Source organism: Colobus angolensis, unplaced genomic scaffold (assembly GCF_000951035.1).
Source record: "Colobus angolensis palliatus isolate OR3802 unplaced genomic scaffold, Cang.pa_1.0 Scaffold190, whole genome shotgun sequence".
NCBI classification, from domain to species: Eukaryota; Metazoa; Chordata; class Mammalia; order Primates; family Cercopithecidae; genus Colobus; species Colobus angolensis.
In genome coordinates, this window is record NW_012115044.1 from 6,756,440 (window position 1) to 6,771,887 (window position 15,448).

The 15,448-nt window shown below is 45.3% G+C and overlaps 1 protein-coding gene across 2 annotated transcripts in view; it reads right to left on the bottom strand.

Annotated features, from left to right (window-relative positions):
* POPDC2 (popeye domain containing 2) overlaps positions 1 to 15,100 on the bottom strand; it is an 18,870-nt gene extending 3,770 nt beyond the window's left edge. For both annotated transcript variants that reach the window (XM_011940635.1, XM_011940636.1), the window contains exons 1-3: positions 14,423 to 15,100; positions 9,126 to 9,234; positions 3,160 to 3,568 (exon numbers count right to left, since the gene is read on the bottom strand). In XM_011940635.1, coding sequence (XP_011796025.1) covers positions 3,160 to 3,568; positions 9,126 to 9,234; positions 14,423 to 14,913 — 1,009 coding nt within the window. In that variant the 5' untranslated portion in view covers positions 14,914 to 15,100. The remainder of the gene's footprint in view (positions 1 to 3,159; positions 3,569 to 9,125; positions 9,235 to 14,422) is intronic.
* Positions 15,101 to 15,448: the final 348 nt, after the last annotated feature.

The following is a 15,448-nucleotide window of genomic DNA, read 5'->3' on the forward strand; positions in this document are numbered from 1 at the left end:
GAAAGAAAGAGAGAGAGAAGGAAAGAAAGGAAGGAAGGAAAGAGAGAGAGAAAGAAAGAAGGAAAGAAAGAAAGAAAGAAGAAAGAAAGAGAAGGAGAGAAAGGAAGGAAGGAAAGAAAAGAAAGAAAGAAAGAAAGAGAGAGAAAAAAGGAAAAGGAAAAAAAAATCTGCACTATAATCACATGGTAGGTGATAGATTCTTCACAGCCACAGAATGGAGGGAACTTCTAGTGAAGCAAGACCCACCACCACAAGGGTGAGGGAGAGTCCCAAGGTGCCAGAGAAACTGTAGTGAAATACGGCAGAGAGTTCTTGCTGAAAGACACTCAGATGTCCTGGGGCTCGTGTCTACTAAACTGCGGTCTGACTGCTCCTCTTTTCTTCCTTTGAAAAACTTATCCTTGCCTTCTCAGATAAATCCAAGAGGGTTCCTGGGGACAGCTGGTCCAACACGCTCAAACAAAGAAAGTAAGGTTGAGAGAGGTTGTATGGGTGGCAAAAAAGTACTATTTGATTAGTAGCAAAGCCAGACATAGAAGCTAGGACTTTGGATTCCCAGTCTTGGTCTCTTTCTCATTTACCGTGCTGTCTGCCTCCTGATGTTTGGAAAATATTCCTAAAGTTGGGGATTTTACACCTTCACTTGAATGGTTTTCTTTTTGTTTTCTTTTTCTTTCTTTCTTTCTTTTTTTTTTTGAGACGGAGTCTCGCTCTGTCGCCCAGGCTGGAGTACAGTGGCGCGATCTCAGCTCACTGCAAGCTCCGCCTCCCGGGTTCACGCCATTCTCCTGCCTCAGCCTCCCGAGTAGCTGGGACTACAGGCTCCCGCCACCAGGCCCGACTAATTTTTTTGTATTTTTAGTATAGATGGGGTTTCACCGTGTTAGCCAGGATGGTCTGGATCTCCTGACCTCGTGATCCGCCCTCCTCGGCCTCCCAAAGTGCTGGGATTACAGGCCTGAGCCACCGCGCCCGGCCGCATGGTTTTCTTTATAGGCAGAGGGAAAAGTACTGATCTTTGGAAGAGTTAGGATTAAAAACTAATAAGATGGGGGTACAGGGTGTTTAGGAGGAAGAATAGATAGAGCAAGGCAAAAAAAGTGGGAAAGAAAAAAGGAGGTAATAGGAGAGATAAATGTATGAACAATAAAATGGAAGAAAACAAGAGACAACTGAAGAGGGAGAAATAAACTGAGAAGACGGAAGAAAACGGACACTTAAGAGCAGCAAACTGGCCAGGTACGCTGGCTCATGCCTGTAATCCTAGCACTTTGGGAGACCAAGGCAGGAGGATCATTTGAGCCCAGGAGTTCCAGAACAACCTGGGCAGCATGGGGAGACCTTGTCTCTACAAAAAACATTTAAAAATTAAACATTATCCAGGCACAGTGACATGTGCCTGTAATCCCTGTTACTTGGGAGGCTGAGGTGGGAGGATCACTTGAGCTTTTGGAGGTAGAGGCTGCAGTGAGCCCACATCGTGTCACTGCACTTCATCCTGAGTGACAGAGTGAGACCCTGTCTCAAGAAAGAAAAGAAAAACAAACAAAAAAGAAAAAAAACCCAGCAAATGGAGGCAATCAAGGACTAAGAAGAAATTGGAGAAGAAAGAAGAGAAAAATAGAACCAAGAAAAGAGAAGAAAACCAGGAAGAACAACATGAGAAAACAGAGCTGCTGTGAGTCGAAGAGAAACTGTATAGGTGGATGGGCAAGTTGGACCAAGAGGGATCCACAGGTCATAAGGAGCATGCGTGGATGCGGGATGAATGAGTAGGAAGGCGAACAGCTGCACAGAGGGAAAGGAGTGATCAGAGTGGCCAATGCACACTTGGAGGAACTCAACAAAGTGATCTGGGGTGTTAGACTGATCCTTGGAATTACCTCAGAATCAGCTGAACTATGGTTCTAAGGACGCTGGTAACACAGGAGATTGTAAATTCCATATCTACAAAACCAAATCTCTAACCTTTCATCAGTCACCTCCGGGGCCTCTTTCATCGTTTATATAACCTGTTTTTCAGAATAGACAAACATTCACTCGTTCATTTCATGTACTCTGGAGGCCTTCCTCACTGGGCTAGTTTCTCAGGTAATTTATTGGTGCTTTCTAAAGAACAGTGGGAAGCGCCTTCCAAATTGGAACAATGGGATTTTCCTCAGGAAATTCAGGCCTACATCATGGTTGGGTGGAGTTACAGAAAAAAACGTCACAGCATTGTGAGGTGGCCGGGGGAACATGAGAGCAATTTCCCAGAACCACTGGGCACAGACTTTCTTGTAGACTCTCTGGTGAGGGAAATTCTGCGAGGGAAATCCTGCACGCACCATTAGGCCCTCCAGGATTTATACACCCTACCTCCCACAGGTGTGGGTGACTGGGGAAAGCCAGGCTGCCATATACCTATCTGATCATAGTAATGTTTATTCATAGCAGTATCTAGTCCTCTGTCTGTGTGATCAACAAACACATTCTTCACTGGGTGAGAGGAAAGCAAGATGAGGACATTTTCCTCCCCGAGCTAATAGCCCATAATCACAATCCTCTTTAAAATATGCAATTTTAATAGAGATGCCTGCCCAGTCTAGGCTAAATAACAACTGCTTTCCAGGACAGGCTCTATACTAGGAAAGACAAGCAATCGGAATTAGAACCCTGCCACATTCTTTTTCTTTTAAAATGCATGCCACAAATAAAAGCCCCTTTAACTCCAGCTGTGGCCTCAGCTATTAGAACAAACTTGCAAAAATGCTTAGCAATCTACCTTCCTGGCTCAACATATTAACCAGCCCACTTTCCAAAATGCAATCACAGTTAATAATGAATGAGTTTTTAAAATCCCTTCATGCCTTGCATGCACCCGGAGTGAGTTGCTATCTGCAAAGTTGGGTTAATGCCACTTTCTGTGAGTCCTCTAAGAGGAGATGTTCCACAAATGATTTTTTTTTTTGCCCTAACAAGCTGAGTTAAGGCCAGCTGTTGACAGGAATGTGCGGCAGCTGCCTTCTGAGTACTTACATAGGATCCTGAGCCGGTGGCTGTGCCCATGTTAGTTCTCCCATCACCTCATGTACTCCCCATCACTCCTATAATCCATAAATGATTCTGATCCTGACACCTCCTCAAAATCCTCCAGCACCAGACTGGTGGAGTCCTCACCCAGGATGCCGCTGTCTGGCCTGGACAACCTGGCCCAGGAAGGAGGTGCAGGCAAGTTGGTGGCAGCTGGAGGGGGAGAACAAGGAGGTGTTTGCTGGAGAGAAGTTGGCGTGGCCTGAGGAGGGGACGCAGCTGGCTCACAGACTTCCTCATCACCCTTCTCAGACTCTGGTCCTGGGTCTGCAGCAGTGGGACCCAGGACATGGTAGAGGCTGGGAAGGCGGATGTCAAAGCGCAGCCCAAACTTAGCAAAGAGCTTGTCATTGAGAATGTAGAGCTTCTCTGAGATGTCATAACCCAGCAGAGCCGAGAAGAGGCAGGAGATGTATCGCTCTTTGGTCAGAAGAAGATGGAGACTTTTCCGGGGCCAGGAAATGTAGCTACATGAGGTCTCAGCAGTCAGAGTGACCTGAGAGGGGTCAGAAGCAGACAGTAAAGGTTTAAACTAGAAAATTTGTCCATGCTGAGCACAGAGATCACACAGTCACTTGGAAAACAGCTGTACTTTTACTGAAGAAGCTGTGTGGGAGTACCCCTCTATGACCTTGCCTGGAGGAGGTCTAGTAGATGACTTTCACTTGTGTGCACTGATATGGGGGTGTCTAGTATCAGGAGCCCTGGGATCAGCCATTTAGTCACTCACCCATCACTTCCTGGAGCCTCAGGTTCCACACCCATTTTCCTCAGCTCCAATTCTGTGGTTCCATGGCTAATGATACTAGTGACTGCAGAAGGTTCTGAGTCTTATAATTTTGAGATAGAGAAAGAAAGGGCCTTCTGGTGCTCTGAAGAGTGGTTGAAATGCTGACAACTATTCATTTCAAGACTGAGGAAGGATAAGATATTGGGGTAGGGCCACAAAAAGAGCTGGAAAGTTCAGTTTGAGAAAAAGCTTCTGATGAGGTATGCCAAGCTACATCATGTGGATGAAGCATGGGCCTGGGATTTGGGTCCATAAAATTGCTCTTAACTTGGCCACTTCAAGTAACTAAAAGGATCTGATGACTGAAATCAGAAAAAGGGCGTAGAGGAAGACAAACTCTAAAGGGCAGAAAATCAAAGGGCACCCCATTCTCCATTTGTTTATTCATCTAGAAATTTCTGAGCACTCACTATGTGCCCATGATGCAAGGTTAAATTATGCTTGCATGGGAAATAAACAATAACATGTGCCTGGCATGCAGCAGATGCGTGATAAATCCTTGTCACAATAATGATGAGTGGTAAAGCTGTGGTTAAAATGGAAACATGCTTATGACAGTGCAGGAAAAGGGTGCAGAATCACACAATTTTCAATAATCTAATTGACCCTAATACTTTGGGCTGGCAGAGTTCATAATATATTTTTGTGGATGGAGACAGTGGAAATGATGACGATAATGAGGTTAGCAGCTAACATTTGTCAAGAGGTGCCAGGCATTGTGTTAAGTACTTTATATGAATTGTCAAATTGAAGGTAGGGTAGCTTTCTAAACGTTCTTTATTGGAGATTATATATAATCCTTTTCATTCCTGCATTGCCTACCAGATTTCCCACTAACCTCCTCTTCCTTCTTTTCTGCTATACCCCTCCCCCACGTCCTTTATTCATTTCCTCCTCTCAACTTTTCCCTACTAATTGTTAGCACTGCAATCAGGACCTAAACTACATTATTGAGGCCAGAAGTGGTTTCATGTTTCAACTTTACCTCTATCAGTTGTATGATGTCAGATAAATTACTTATTCTCTCTTACCTCATGAGAAATAATTCTGAAGATAATACAATCTGTCCATGACTAATAGTTCAGCAAGTAGTTGACAATCTGCCATAGCCTGTACCTTAGATGTACTTATGAACAATTCCCAAACAAGAAATGAGAGTACCAAATATGAAGCAGGTGTGTTTGAGCAAGAGCTAAGCCGAATGTAAATAATGTCCTTAAAGCCAAATACAAAGACTGTGAACCTTCTTAGAAATATGCTGTTACTTCTTCCATCTTAAAATAAAACAAAATTTTACAAATAAAAATTCTTTTTCTTGACCTCACTTCCCTATCACTCCACTAATTTGCTTCTCTTTTTAGCAAAACTCATAAAGAAAAAAAAAATCTGTTTATACTTACTGTCTCCAATTCCTCTCTTCTCACTCTCTTAAACTGATAGACTTTGTCCCTAGCAGTCCACAAAGACTGCTCCTGTTAAGGTCACCAGTGACCTCTAAGCTGCTGAGTCTGATGTTTTTTCATGGCATCCATCAATTTCCCCCTCCTCTTTGATACACCTTCTTTTCTTGGTTCCCAGGATGCCATACACTCCTGGTCCAATCTCATGATTGTTCGTTTTCAAGTTCCTTTGCTGCTTTCTCCTTTTCTCTCCAACTCCTTAGCACTAAAATATCCCAGGACTCCGCTCTTGAACCATTCCCTCTTCCATCCACACTCACTCACTTGGTGAGCTCATCCTATCCAATGGCTTAAATATCATCTGTATACAACCAACTCCCAAATTTATATCTCAGGCCCAGATCTCATTCCTGAATTCCAGACTTAAATATCCAGTTGCCTATGCAGCATCTCCATCCAAATGTCCACAGATGATGCAAACCTAACATAAAACACTGAACTTTCTAGTCCTCCGAAAGCAGCCATACCTGCAGCTTTCTTTATCTCAGATGACAGCAGCACCACCCGTCCAGTTCCTCAGGCCAAAAGCCTTAAGAGTCTTCCTTGATCTTCTCTTTCTCTCACATACTATATCCAACCCTTTAGAAAATCCTTTTGGCTGTATCTAGACAATATATGTTATGGCCCTACATAATCTTGCTACCTCGTCACCTCTCCAACTTTCTCTCCTGCTATTCCCTCCCCTTCCTCTCTCCATTCCAGGTCCACTGTCCTCCTTTCTGTGAGTCAAACACCACTGGCCCCACCTCAGGACCTCTGCACTGGCTCTTTCCTCTGTCTGATATGCTTTTCCCAGATATTCACAGACCTCACCTGTCACCTCTCTCAGGTTTTTGCTCAAATGTTACCTGCTTAACAAGGATTTCCATGACCACCCTATTTAAAATTGCAACCGTATCTCCCTTACACTACTCTAGGCTTTCTTTTTTTTTAACTAGCAGTTATTGTCCTCTAACATATTATATAATTTACTGATTCATTTTGCCTATGGCTTTTTGACTCCATTATGAGAATGTAAATTTCATGAGGGGAGGGACCTTCATCTGTTCTATTCACTGATATATTTCAAGCCCTTTTAACAGTGCCTGGTACATACTAAGTTTTCAATAAATATAACTGAAGTGAATAAATGAATCAAGGGAAGACAGCCAATCTTGTATATTGCAAAACAACCTAATGTCACTTTCCTCCCCTCCTCCCCCAACCGGAGACGAAGTCTTGCTCTGTCACCCAGGCTGGAGTACAGTGGCGTGATCTCGGCTCACTGCAACCTCCAGTTCCTGGGTTCAAGCAATTCTCCTGCCTCAGCCTCCCAAGTAGCTGGGATTATAGGCACCTGCCACTGTGCCTGGCTGGTTTCTGTATTTTTAGTAGAGATGGGGTTTTACCATGCTGGCCAGGCTGGTTGAATGAAGTAAATGACATAATCTATCTACATAGGACTTAGGTTCAGTAAGATAGGATGCAAATTAGAAAAACAGTGATGATTTCTGTGTGATCCCTCCTGTGCTGTGTTCTTGGTGACTAATAAGTGTCACAATGCTGAACACACAATGCATTCTGACTTAATTGAATTGTTGAGAGGTGTGGTGGAATGCTGATTGATTTGTGTTAAGTACAATGTGAATTATAATTTAGGCTGTCACTGTGGATTGCTCTCAGTCAACAAAGACTATGTAATTGCAAAAGGCAAGGACAGGATGAACTCTAACTTAAGATAACACTTGACATTTGCAAAGAGGAAATAGGACTTTACACAGCCAATAGCAAATGTGTGGCTCTCATTGCTCCCAAAGGAGGTGCACACTAAAAATATAAATGGGAGGAATATGACCGCACCTACATTCCAGGCTGAGAGGCCATGTGGGGTTACAGCCCTTCCTCTTGAGCGTAACTTAGGGGAGGACACCTGGCTTACCTACCACCTGTTCCTTCATGTCAGTGTCAGAAAGAGCCCCAGTCCAGCTGGCTCAGGTCCTGACTCAGCCCTCCTAGAGAGAGTTCCTGAAGAAGGTTTCTGGGCTAGTTAGAGAGGGTGTGTGGAGGGAGGTCAGGGAAGGAACACGATGGAAGTGGATCTGTGGCTGGTGGCCCTGGCAGTGGGATCAGGACTGCCTCTCAGGCTCCATTATGATCACAGAGCCAAGTGTCAGGGTGGGGGCGGAAGCAGGCCCTGCCAGGTAGTGATGCCTGTGTGTGTCTGTTCCGGGGTTGGCTCATATGTTGGTTTGAGGGACTCCCTGATAAAAGTAGTAGGAGACACATGGAACCCAGTGTTTCCCGTTCCAGCAAACTATCCAGGCAGGGGAGTCCTTAAAGGGGTGAGTGAGTGTGTGCGTGTGTGTGTGCATGCATGTGCGTGTGTGTGTGTGTGTGTGTGTGTGTAAACTCCACTCTTCTGGTGACCCTCCCATTTTAATAAAGAACAGAAATGGTAGATCCAGGCAACTTGGCTTTGTCACTTTCTAGCTGAAGACCCTGGGCAAATTGCTTGATGTTTTTGGGCATTAGTTTCCTCAGTTGTTAAATGGGGTAATAATCATATTCAACACATAGAGTTGTTGTGAGAATCAATGAGGCAATATGATATGTAGTGCCTGCCAGACGCTAGCCATTCAGTAAGTGAGAGCTACAGAGAAAGTGACCAAAGCCTGAGGGATTGGCAGAGATAAGAAAAGTAGGGGCCAGGCAGCCAGGCACCTGCATTGGAGCATGTATGTGAATGCCCCATGGAGTCCTCTGGGACATCAGCTGCCCAGTGAGAAACCAGTTCAGCAATTTTTTTTTTTTTTTTTGAGACAGAGTCTTGCTCTGTCACCCAGGCTGGAGTGCAGTGGTGCAATCTCAGCTCACTGCAAGCTCCGCCTCCCGGGTTCACGCCATTCTCCTGCCTCAGCCTCCCGAGTAGCTGGGACTACAGGCGCCCGCCACCACGCCCGGCTAATTTTTGTATTTTTAGTAGAGACGGGGTTTCATCGTGTTAGCCAGGATGGTCTCAATCTCCTGACCTCGTGATCCTCCCGCCTCGGCCTCCCAAAGTGCTGGGATTACAGGCGTGAGCCACTACGCCCAGCCAGCAATTCTTTACTGAACAGCTGCTGTGCTCCAGGTACTTTCCTTTAGAGTCTGGGAACAGAGAGGGAAAAGCCTAGATTTTTACTTCAAGGAGTTCACGGTGCAGAAGACAGAAAGGAGACCAGGTTATTAGAACAGAGAGCAAGATGTGCACCAGTTAGCATAAGTAAAAGGACTAGAACAGGCACACAGGAGCGCTAGGCTGTGGGGTGGATGTTGGTGAGGTCAATTTGGGCAGTTTTCACAGAGGAAGTGAGGTGCCACGGTCTCATCTAGAAAGGGAAATGCATTTCAGAGGGGAAAGTAGGGGCCAAGGCATAGAGCTGCAAAACAATGTGGTGTGTTTAGGTAAGTACTAGTGGTTCAGCATGGCTAGTATGAGCAAAAAATATGAAGGAGGGAGAGCTGGGAATGTGGCTAGAGAGCACTAAAAGGTTTAAGTTACCCTGTAAGGAGTGTGGGTTTTTATCTTGTGGCACTAGGGTGTTCCAGAAGAGTTTAAGCATTCAAGTAACATGGTCTACCCAGGGGTCAGTATCTTCCTACGCTACCTCACCTATGGCTAGGAGCCCAGGAACTCTTGTCACAGAGGAAGAGTGCCCCGGCCTGTAGCTTTACACTGGCAGTGGTGCAAAGGACAGATGTGAGAGGGGAAACATGGAGGCACGGATATTGCTGGGCTACAGTGGGACGGGGTGAGGCAGTGCTGCCGCAGGGCTCCCTGTTACCTGGAACACCCCCTCCTCAGAAGGCTGTAGTGATTCCCACTCAGGAGAGTCCATGAACTGGTATGGAAAGATGTAGTGCAGAAACTGCCCATCCTGGCTCACACGAACCCTGGCAAGGGAAGAGAAGAGATCATGTGGGAAAAAGAAAATGGCTCCCCAAGTCACCTATTCTGAAGTTAGGTGTAGCTGATTAACATGAATCTTCCTGTAGAAATACTTTGCCTAAAGCATGGCAAAACCCAAAGCTAGACTAGCCAGCCTAGTTACTGCATGCAAATAGTTCAGAAATGGAACCATTGAGACTTCCTGAACCCTCATTTTCCTCCTCCTCCTCCTTACTGGTGGTTCTCAATCTCAGGCTGCAGAGTAGAAGCCCCGGGGAAGCTTTTAAAAAAGCACCTAGGCTTGGGCCTTATCTCAGAGCAATGAAACAATAATCTCTCTAGGTCGGATCTGGATATTATTAGTATTTACATCTCCCCAGTGATTCTAATGTGTAGCCAGGATGGAAATTACTGCTCAAGAACTCTGCTGCTGGCCCGGTGTAGTGGCTCACACCTGTAATCCCAGCACTTTGGGAGGCCGAGGCAGGTGGATCACCTGAGGTCAGGAGTTCGAGACCAGCCTGGCCAAGATGGTCAAACCCCATCTCTACTAAAAGTACAAAAATTAGCCAGGCATGGTGGTGGATGTCTGCAATCCCAGCTACTCAGGAGGCCGAGGCAGGAGAATCACTTGAACTCGGGGGCAGAGGTTGCAGTGAGCCGAGATCACACCACTGCACTCCAGCCTGGGCAAAAGAGCAAAATTCTGTCTCAAAAAAAGAGAAAAGAACGCTGCTGCCTATTTAAGTTTACATTTACACTAATTAAAATTAAATACAATTAAAAATTCAGTTCCTTACCTAATTGCATTACAGGTGCTCAACAGCTGCATATGGCCTGTGACTACCATGTTGTACAACATGGATCTAGAACGTTTCCGTCATCACAGAGAGTTCTGTTGGATGCCACTGCTCCACAGGCTCTCCTTTCTTCCTTCCCATTAGCTACGTGAAGATCCGTGCTTACATTTAACCACTTTGTAGACTTTGAAGGAAGTGGCAAGTCCAGTATATGCCAGACTGTGCTAGACACTTTACCAGTGTTCTCTTATATAATGTTCACAGCACCTCAAGGTAGATTATTCTTTTCTGTATTTTATAGCTAAGGAAACTGGTGGTCAGAAGGGTTGAGTGGCGAGCTTAAGGTTACATAGCGATCGAGTGGCAGAACTAAAATTCTATGTCGTTAGCATAACACCGTGTTGCCACCCTATTACGAGAGCTTTGGATAGATGGTAGTGGGCTCTCCCAGCATGACCCCTTCCCTGACCTCTCTAACCACAGGTGACAATAACAGCTTGTTTCTTTAGACAGTGAGATCCTACGCACCCTATCCAGTTGATGGTCCTAGGGTGAACACCTAACTCAAGCTGAGCCAATCAAACTCCTTCCCTGCGAATTTGGAAATGGAATTGAGTGTAAATCATGCCTCGGATGGGGACAATTATCAGACATTAACAAAACTAACACACTCCTCCCTGAAGGAACTAAAAACATTTTTTTTTTTGTCACATAACTCAGACTTTGAAAAGCATGGGTCCCAACCAGCTAGAGAGAAAATAAACTTGAAATCACATAAAATGTCCTAGTAGGACACGTTCTTGTTTCTAGCACTACCTGAGGCTCAGGTACACGTCTTCCCTTGAGTTTCATGAGAAATCCTTGTATCTTTTTAAATAAAGACCTTTCCACCGCACCCTCCCAACCCCGCCACCCTTCTGCTGGCTAGAGTGGGTTTCTGTCTGCAGCCAGAAATCCTAATTAATATATTCGCTTTAATTTTATGAATATTCTTATCCCACACTACCAACAGGTTAAACAACTGCTCTTGACTTGCCCGTGACCCCAGGCTTGGTTTCACAACTTAAGGGGTTAGGAGCCTTACTATTGCTGCTTGCTGCCTTTGTACGCTTGTGGCTGTATGACGATGCCTGAGGACAGGGAATGTATTTCAGATGTGATGCCACATCTGGAAAAAGATTAGAATCCAGTATGGGCTTTATCCTTCCCTCTCAACCCCTGCCCAGAAAACTCAGAGTTCCATCTTTAACCTCTCTTCTAAAGTGAGTTATATCGGACAATGGGGTGCTTCTATTAGGCAAAGGGGGAAGATGAAAAAGATCTCTAAGGTACACCTTGTTCATTTGGTGGAGATATCCCTCCATTATTTCTGGAAGTTTATTGGCTAAACAAACATTCATGGAGCATCTCCCATGTCCCTGGAGATCTGGGAATGCAGAGATGGATACAATCTGGTCTTTGTCTTTGAGGATTTAACAACTTAGTGGAAGTCACAGGCATATAAATAACTGACTGCAAGTCAATGTGATAGGTGCTATTGTGGAACAGTAACAAAGGAGGGAGAGAGATTGGTTCTCTTTGGGCAGCAGATTTCTTGAAGGAGATGACATTTGAGCTGAATTTTGAGGGATGCAAAGGGTATTGAGAAGCAGATAAACATGGGGATGAACAAAGACCTGGGAAATCCAGTGTGGCAGTCTGTTCTCCGTAGCTGCTTTCTTCTCTTCCTTAGTGGTGCTAGATTTTAACTGGACACATGACTGCAGAGCAAAAATCAACATTTCTCTACTTCCCTGACTGCTAGGCATAGGCATGTGATAAGTCCTGGCCAATGGGATATCAGCACTCCTGAGCCTTGCTTTTAATGAATGCCTAGGTATGCGTGTGTACAAATTACCAAAGACCATGACCAATTAAAAAACGATTGCACTTATTATCTGACAACCTAAAGCTGGAAGATAGGAACACTCTGAATAAATATGTATGGAAGGGGGAAAACAAGGAAAGAAGGAAGCAAGAAAGGAAGGATGAATAAATCAACAAAGGAAACCAAGGAACAAACTCACTTGTGTCACAATAAAAGGGGATCAAAACCTCAGTGAAAAGCTTCCCTAGGAAAGGAAGACAGCAGAAGAGAATGGTGCTGCTGCAGCACCTGTCAGATCTTTAGGCGATTTCGGCCACCCAGGCAAGCCACCAAAGAGTGACGACCATAGAGTGTAGACAGTGTCTAATGGTCTTCATGGCTCGCTGAAGCCATTTAAATTGGAATGCTGTGCCCTTTATCATCTGTCTCTTCTTCCTTCTTGATCTACTGGATGATGGATGATCTTCTCCTATGTGAATAGCTTAGATAGTTAGTTGCCTGCTTGGGGGTTGTATATATGGAAGTTTGTGTTTTGAATTTTATATGAGAGAAACTGTCTAAGTTAAGCACTGCTTAACAGGAAGACAGACTTTGAGGAAGTCACTTTGCCTCTCTGAGTTTTGAAAGAGATTGGTTTCCTTTATTAAAATAAAACAAAAAGACTTCTGAAGTTTGAGTGAGGGACTCTAGAGAACAGTGTGCATGTGAGATGGGGAAGTCTGCACAAGAGTCCCCATCTCCTGGCACAAAGTTCTTGTCTGCTGCTTTGAGATGTTTGGTCCCTTACTGCAACCACCCTAGGATTCAGCGATTCTCCTTTAAAACTAGAGCCCAGTCATAGACTAGAAGCCTTTTCCCCTATGTCCAGCTCAGCAAAGTTGAGACAGGGTGACATTGAAAGATAACAAAACTCTTACTCCAAACCTTGAAAGGCAAGAAAAAAAATCAAAATTGTCTAATTTCTGACTCGGCCTTTTGATGCTAAGTATACCAGGAAAAGCTACCAAGGGCAAGCCTCCCTCTCCCCTTCACTGGGAAGTGATCTTATACAAGTCCACCGTAAATCTGTCCTACCTGAACTCTACAGTGACCCTACATGCTTCCAGCAAATGAGCACCCTGCACTGGAGGAAGCACTTCTGCTGGTCTCAATTTCCTCCTTTGAACAGATGAGTTACAACATCATGGGTCTCATGAATGAGCATGGAACTAGAGGTGCAAACGTTTTGGCAACAGTTATATGTATTTGTATTTACACTTATATCTGTTTAGAAATAATCACATTGGTTTACACTTTCAGTTCACCAATAAGTGAAATGAAATATACCCCCACAAAATGTCTCCCCTCATAGTTCATTCAACCCAGGGCCTCTGAGTTCGAACAAAATCAAAACATATATACATGATATTTCAGGTTCTATAAATGAATACATAAACGTGTATTATTACTATTAGTGGTAGTTGTAGTACAATTAGCATCATTGTCAAACTTTTTCCCCATTGTGTGGTTGGAAGTATTATCTGGATTCGATTTGTTTTTTCTTGGAATTGGAGCCTTCTAATTGCCATCTTACCTTTTCTACCACATTCTCCTGGTCTCAAGAAAGCTGGTGGAGTGGGGGTTGTGGGGCTCAAGAGCCACTAGGGCAGTATCAAAAAATCCACAATTACCTACCAAGTGTGTAGCACAGAGCCCCATGATATTTTCTCAGAAGATATCCGTGCCCAACATTCACATCCAGGTTGACTGGGCATACACTGATCCTGACTAAGACCATCTCTGCCCATATCCGACTGTCAGCCTTCTCCAAAAGAGGCGGTGCTTCCACACAAGCCTTAATGAGATCGGTGTAAGCATCACTTCTCTTCTCCCATTGTTAGGCCCTCAGATTTACAGTACTGTACTTGACTTCTTAGTTTGCAAGAGCCTCAATAGAACAACTGGAAATGGAAAGGTGGGCAAGGGGTATTCACTCTCCCTACCTGGCTGCATACAGGTACCCCAAATACAAGTGGGGCTATTTCCTTGATGCCTTGGCAGGGAACAGGGATTATGAGAACCACCGCCCTTCCCCGATCTCCCATTTCTGGCATTGTTCCCTGAATATAGTTGGTGCTTAGCAAATGTTGAATTTGAATAAGGAACAGATTAACCTTATTGAAATGTTAGTTTTTCAAAGCTTACAGAGATATCGCTGCAGCTTAGGCATGACACACTAATATGTGTGTGGTGGTGGCAGAGGGGTTCTTTAAGGCCCAGGCTCAAGACACACACACCGCACACCTTCCAGCAGCAAGGGCACACACAACCATTCTTGTCAACCAAGATGCCTCACGAACTGGTTTCTTCTTGGAAAATGCCAAGAAAGAGGAAGCAACCCCACTCTTAGAAAAATCTATTTTGGTTTGTTTGACTTGTCACATCCTTCCCTCAATGGAATGGGACATGAAATGGAAAGGGACACACTAGGAAATGAGAAGTGTGGGCGGGGGAAAGAAATTCTGGGCAATGGACAGAGTAGCTTACCGGCCAGAGAGCAGCAGGGACAGGCGGTTGATGGGTGTCTCACCCTCCACAGCATAGGTCTGTTCAGTGGCCAGAGTTAAGACCTGCTCCTCACAGCAGTGAACTATCTCCTTGTATGTCTGTAGGGGCACCTGCAGGGGCAGGCACAGCGTCTTGTAGAGGAGGTCAAACTCCTCAGCGAGGGTGTCCTCACGCAGGCGGTATACCAGGTGTGCCAGCTGGAGCAGGCAGACCACAGCTAGCAGGAAGCTCCAAAGAACAATGTCCAGGCCACAGGCACTGAACCAGCCCCACAGCACACAGCACAGGTAACCTGCACTCAGGAAGCCAAAAAAATAGAAGCATCCATACACCCCACTGCCTCCCATGAAGCCCAGGAGTAAGAGGCAGTTGGCTAAATGGTAGACAGCCCCTTCCACATCCTGCTTCCAGCTAATGCACGCTGAAGCCTGCAAGAGAAGCTGGCCCACTCTGCTGCTGTTGGTGCTCATCTCTGGGGCCTCTCAAAGCCTCACTGGGCTCTAATACGTCCTCACATAGGAAATTCAGAAAATGAATGAATCCGTCCGTTCAGGGTTCTTCTCACCTCCAGCTTCTCACCACCAACTCCACCTTTCCTAGAAGGAATGCTTCCGGTGGCTTTGGGAAGGAGTGATGGAACATAGTACACTTCATGGAGAATTTAAAAATCTCTCTCTCTCTCTCCCCAACCCCCACCTCTCCCCCCCTCCCCCACCCCGGCCTCAGCAAGGCTCTGGCTCTCCCTGCAGAGCTCTGGCAAACTTCCTTGGTTCCGTGTTTCTTGGGACAGTCTTCAAATTTGGTTCTTAGCAGAAAAACCTAAATAGTCCCAAGGGAAAGTAGCACTACAGGACCGAAAATTCCAGCAGTGTGGGATGACGCGGCCACATCCTGCTCTCTGTTTTTCCCAAGCAGAATGAGGAGAGCCAGCATGGGAGGCACACTTGTGTTCCATTTGGAATGTGTTCTCTCTTGGCACCGGAAGAAAGGGTGACCCCAGATGGA